The 5,595-nt window shown below is 54.4% G+C and overlaps 1 protein-coding gene across 1 annotated transcript in view; it reads left to right on the top strand.

The window, feature by feature from the left end:
• The first annotated feature begins 5,277 nt into the window (after positions 1–5,277).
• Positions 5,278–5,595, top strand: part of CROCC (ciliary rootlet coiled-coil, rootletin) — a 45,913-nt gene continuing 45,595 nt past the window's right edge. Inside the window, exons 1-2 of the mRNA XM_046661773.1 lie at positions 5,278–5,370; positions 5,438–5,557. Of these exons, the coding sequence (XP_046517729.1) occupies positions 5,278–5,370; positions 5,438–5,557 (213 nt within the window). The remainder of the gene's footprint in view (positions 5,371–5,437; positions 5,558–5,595) is intronic.

Below are 5,595 nucleotides of genomic sequence, written 5' to 3'. Positions count from 1 at the left end.
TTTCTCTTCCATGATTACATTGTATAAGATCACAACCTCTGTCTTGCTGAGAGGTTCTGTCTTGCTGGCTTTGACGAAGCGAGCTGCCATGTTGTGTGAGCTGCTCTAGCCGAGAGTCGAGGTGGCAAGAGCAGCCGGCGGCTGACGAGGAGCTGAAGCTCTTAGCCCAGCAGCCCAGGAGCCGAATGCTGCCCAAACCACGTGAGCTTGGAAGCTGATCCTTGCCAGGTGATCCTTCAGATGGGCCCCAGCCCTGGCCGACACCTGGCTGCAGCCTTGCAGAGGGCTCCTGAGCACAGAAAGTGAGAGGGGAAATGTGTTGTTTTAAGCTGCTGAGTTCATCGTAATATTGTTCTGCAGGAAGAGAGAAGTCATACAAGAAGTGAACAAAGCGTATCTGAAGTGGGCATTGGTGTGAAAAGATCCGGGCAGATTGATGGCTGTGTGGCCTTGGGAGGTCACTTGCTGTGCTCCTGCGGGCCTGCCTCTCCCCCTCACAGGGAGGGTAGCTATTGCTTATGTAACCCTCACTCTGCTAGGTGCTGTTCTGTGCGCTTAACGTGAAGCTCCTTCATCATCCTAGCAGCCCCACAAGGCAGGGGCTCCTCCCTGTTTACAAATGATGAGATGGAAGTATGTGAGATTGTGTACTTGCCCCAAGTCACTCAGTTGCTAGGTGGCCGGCTGGGATTGGAACCGAGCAGCCTGGCTCCAGCATCCGTGTTGATCTACTTGAGCTGCCCGCAGGGCCGGCACATAAGACCTGCCTAATACGCGCCAGTTCACATTCCCGCCACATGAGTTAAAAAGGCCCTACTATGGCAGGTACTCAATGACAGGCAAGGGGTGGGGCTTTATCCCATAGGTGATTGGAAGCCACTGAAATGCATCATGGGCACACAGTAGGCGCTCAGTAGCTGTTGATTCTTTGGAGGAAGTATCAGGAAGATACTATGTAGGCAGAGTGGACTGGAGTAGAGAGAAGAACAATTTTTCCTCACTGCAGCTTGAATGCAGACAAATATTTTAATGTTTTCTTTCTGATTACTGATGTCATGCAGATATGAAAACAAAAAATACTAATCATCTGTAATATTGTCATAGCAAACGATTGGAAATAGCCTACATGTCTACATTAGTTATCTATGCTGTGTAACAATCACCCTCAAACTTAGCAGCTTAAACAGCGCAGATTTATTGTCTCATGGTTTGTGTGGGCCGGGAGTCCAGGTGCAGCCCAGCTGAGTCCCCTGTCTCTGCACCTCTCTCAGGCTGAGGGGTTGTCTGAAGGCTCGACGGGAAGGATCCCTTTCCAAGCTCACTCACATGGTGCCGGCTGCTGACAGAGGTCACTCACATATGCTTGCCACGCGGGCCTCTCCATCATTCACAACTGGGCAGTTTGCTCCATCAAAGTGAACAAGTGAGAGTGCCAGGAAGATAGCCATCACAGTCTTATCTCAGAAGTGACATCCCATCCCATTGGCTGGATTCTGCGGAGGGGAAGCAGGTCGGAGGTGCCATCCACACTCTCGGGCTGGGGCATTGCACAGGGTGTGAGTCCTGGGAGGCAGGGATGGTCGAGGACCATCTTAAAAGCCTACCTACAAATTTGTTTCCTGTGACTGCTGTAACAAATTACCACAAACTGGGTAGCGTGAAACAGCAGAAATTTATTCTCTCCCAGTTTGGAGGCTAGAAGTCAAATCAAGATGGCAGCAGGGCCACACTCCTTCCAAAGGCTGTAGCATTCCTCGGCTCGTAGGAGCCTAACTCCAGTCTCTGCCTCCGTCTCCACATGGCCTGCTCCCTGTGTATCTGTGTGTGTCCTCTCCTCTTCTTGTAAGGACACCCTCCATTGATTTGGGGCCCACCCTAGATTTAGAATACACCTAAATTTTAGGATTTCATCTCAAAATCCTTAACTAATTACATCTGCAAAGGCCCCGTTTCCGAGTAGGGTCACATACACAGGTACTGGGCATTAGGACTGGAACGTATCTTTTGGGGAGACACAATTCAGCTCACCACAGTCTGCCCACTCCAGTGGCCATCAGTCAGGGATGGGTTATATAAATTTAGGTATGTTCATCCAGTGGATTGTTAGATCCCTGGGGGAAACAGAGAATGGAAAAACTCTATATATTGATGGCAATGATCACTAAGCTTTAGCAAAGGCAGGCAGCAAGGTGCAGAATAAGGAGTAGAGAAAATATGCTCTCTGCTGCATAAAAAAATGGGAAGGGAAAGTACACTCTTTATGTGCATAAAGTACCTCTGGAAAGATATAGAGGAAATAGCACCCCACAGGTTGTCCACAGGGCGAGACTGGGTGACTAGGAGACGGAGAGAGACTTACTTTTAATGTATAACTTTCCGTACTATTTAAATTCAAACCATGTAAACATACCATCTTTGTGTATGTGTGTGTGTGTGTGTGTGTGTGTGTGAGAGGAAGATTGTTGCTGAGCTCACATCTGTGCCAGTCTTCCTCTATTTTGTGTGGGATGCCACCACTGTGTGGCTTGATGAGTGGTGCTGTCTGTGCCCGGGATCCGAACCTGTGAATCCCAGACCATGGAAGTGGAGTGCATGAACTTAACCACTATGCCACAGGGCTGGCCCCATATCATCTTTTCAAAGAAAGAAAATCTACATTTAAAAGGTCAACTGTCATACCAACATCCAAAGATAAAAAGCAGGGTTAACATTTTAATGTCTTCTCATCTTTTTCCTAATACATCTATATATAAGAAGTACACTTGGGCTGGCCCTGGGGCCGAGTGGTTAAGTTCGTGCGCTCCGCTTTGGTGGCCCCGGGCTTCACTGGTTCAGATCCTGGGCGCAGACATGGCACGGCTCATCAGGCCATGCTGAGGCGGCGCCCCACACAGCACACCCAGAAGGACCTACAACTAGAATATACAACTGTACTGGGGGGCTTTGGGGAGAAGAAGAAAGAAAAAAAAAAAAGATTGGCAACAGATGTTAGCTCAGGTGTGAATTTTTCTTTTACAAATAGGGGCTTATTCTGTCCTCCTGCTCTGAGACCTTAACTTAGTGTCTTGTACCCTGTCTCCAGTCACTGAATGCTCTTCGGCAACATTTGGAATGACTTCATGGTTTCCCATCAGGTGAACAACCCATGACTTATTTATACGTGCAAGTCACTTATTGCTGGACAGCTTTGTCTTTCTAATTTTTTTACTCCTAAAGTCAGGCATTGTAGAAAGACCTTGCGAGTTAGCCTTAAGCTATCCTGCGAATCCAGTTAACCAAGCGCCCGTCCTCTGAGCCTGCTGGTTGATGTGGCTTTGCTGGTGGTGGGCAGAGTCCAGCGCAGCCTAGTGCCCGGATTTGGCAGGCACTTGGCCCTAGCAACCCGGGGGTGGTAACTCCAGTCGCTTGTTACCCTGTTACCCGAGTGCAGATTTAGAACCCTCCACAGTGAGCAGGTGAGCACTGGCACAACTCCCTTCTGGTGGCTGGTCTCAGGGTTGCTGGGCTGGGTGCCACCTGGTTATGGGACAGGGTGACTGGTGGGCAGCAGCCCTGGGGATTCACATGACCACAGGCCAGGCTGAGCGGAGCAGAGCCGCTGAATCAGCACAGCAGGGGACCGAGCCCCTTCACAGAGAGGGGAGCCAGAGGCCCCCTGAGGAGCTCCCTGCACAGGCTCCTGTGGGCTCCAGGTAAGAGGGTAGAGGAGAGAGGAGCCATATTTGCTGTCCCTCCCAAAGTCTCATGTGAGGCAGCACGGTAGAAAGAGCGTGGGATTAGAAGCCATAGAACTTCCTGCTGTGTGTCCTTGGGCAAGTGACAGACCCTCTCTGAGTCTTGGTTTCCTCATCTGTAAAATGGAATTAATCCTAGAACCAACTGTGCAGCCTACATCCTGCTTCACAGGAGTGTTCAGAGGGGCTGAGGACAGAATGAGAAAATACAAGAGGCAGCAGCCAGCACCGTGTGGCACGCAGCCCCTGTAGCCTGCCCACGAGGTGCAGGTACTGGTAACTGAGGGAGACCTGGTGGAGAGGGGCCTGGGCAGACCCAGGTGACAGGCAGGTCCGCTAGAGGGAGGGGCAATGGCAGGGCCAAGTGCAGACCCTGGTGCTGCAAGGAACACTCCAATGAGGGCCCCCGCAGGGGCAGGCAGGACCAGAAGTGGACTGGTGAGGCCAGGAGCCTTTCAGGGTCTCGGTAGGGACCCAGCAAGTCTGGGGACTCCAGCCAGGGTGACACAGACCTGGGCTATGCTGGGGCACGTGCGGGCTGGCTGTGCGTACTGGCAGAGGTCAGTCAGCCCTCTTTCGGCTGGGCCAGGGACACCTCAGGGCAACTGTGCTATTTTCCTCTCTACCTGGCACCCCACTCGCAGCCACACGCCAGGGACGGACCCTGACCCCAATCTCCCTCGACCAATAGCTCTCAGCCCTGGCCCAGGCCACAGCCTTGCTGCACCCTCTGGGGCCTCCAAGCCCGCAGGGCACATGAGCAGCCTGGAGTGCGGTTTCTCAGATATAAAAACCAGGCTCCTCGGTAACAAAGATAGAACGTGGTACCACGCGTGCCCTCCCACCATGGGGCGACGCAGAACCCGCAGCTGCAGGCCTGAACCCGCAGCTGCAGGACTGCCGCTTTGCTTTCTGGGCATTTACTGTTTTCCAAGTATCAAATCACAAAATTAAACATGCATTTTCAAACAGAGCACACCGCTCCCTCAGCCTGGAGCTTCAGACCCGCCTCCCTTTGAAAGTGGATGATTTGATCCAATGCCTTCAAGAACAGCGGCAGGCGAGGGCCAGTGACCGGACGGAAGCTAACCTAGTGTTACAACAGAAACACGCACCCCTGTTTAGTTTCAGTCGCGTGGTGTCCTCCACGCTCTCACCCCATCCTATTCGGGGAAGGCGCGCGAGCTCGTGAGAAGGAATGGGCAGCAGATGGGGTTCCACCATTTTACAGACGAGTAAACTGAGGCCAGAGCACCGCCTCCAAGGTGGCAGGACAACAGGAGAAGGGAGACATTCTCCCCACGCTCAAGTCACAGAAGCCTCAGTGCTGCTCCTGCGGCCCCAAAGAGGCGGGCAGGGAAAGCCCGCAGTGGGCCCGCGCCACGGGTCATGGCCGGGCTCAGGAGGCGAAGGCCTTTAAGGCGGGCCAGTGAACGCCGGCCGAGGCGGCAGGGGGACCCTGCAGCTGGGTCTGGGTGCCATTCTGCTCTGCCACCTTGCAGCTCCGAGACCTTGGGGACTGCCAGTCTTCCCTATCCCGATTATGCAGAAGGCGCTAACAATCCCCGCCTGCGGGGCTGTCCGGAGCAGTCAGTGCGACCGCGTCGGAGGAGCCCTCCTCCCGCGCGGGTGCCCCGTAAACGCTCCGCGGAGGGAGCCCGCTGCACGCTGCCTGCGGCCGCCCCGCCCCGCCCCGGCCCCAGGGGCGTGCCCTCCGCCCCTGGCGACGTGGGAACGGGCGGCTCGGGCGCGGGCTCCGCCCTCCGTCCCCTCCCGGCCCGGCCCGCTCGGCCTCGGCGGCGGCGGCGGCGGCGCGCGCGAAGGTAGGAGGCCGGCGGCGCGCGCTCCCGCGGGCCAGGGG

This window comes from Equus quagga, chromosome 5 (assembly GCF_021613505.1).
Source record: "Equus quagga isolate Etosha38 chromosome 5, UCLA_HA_Equagga_1.0, whole genome shotgun sequence".
Taxonomy (NCBI): domain Eukaryota; kingdom Metazoa; phylum Chordata; class Mammalia; order Perissodactyla; family Equidae; genus Equus; species Equus quagga.
Note: the sequence above shows the minus strand (reverse complement) of the source record. Positions and strands in the feature narration are given on the sequence as shown.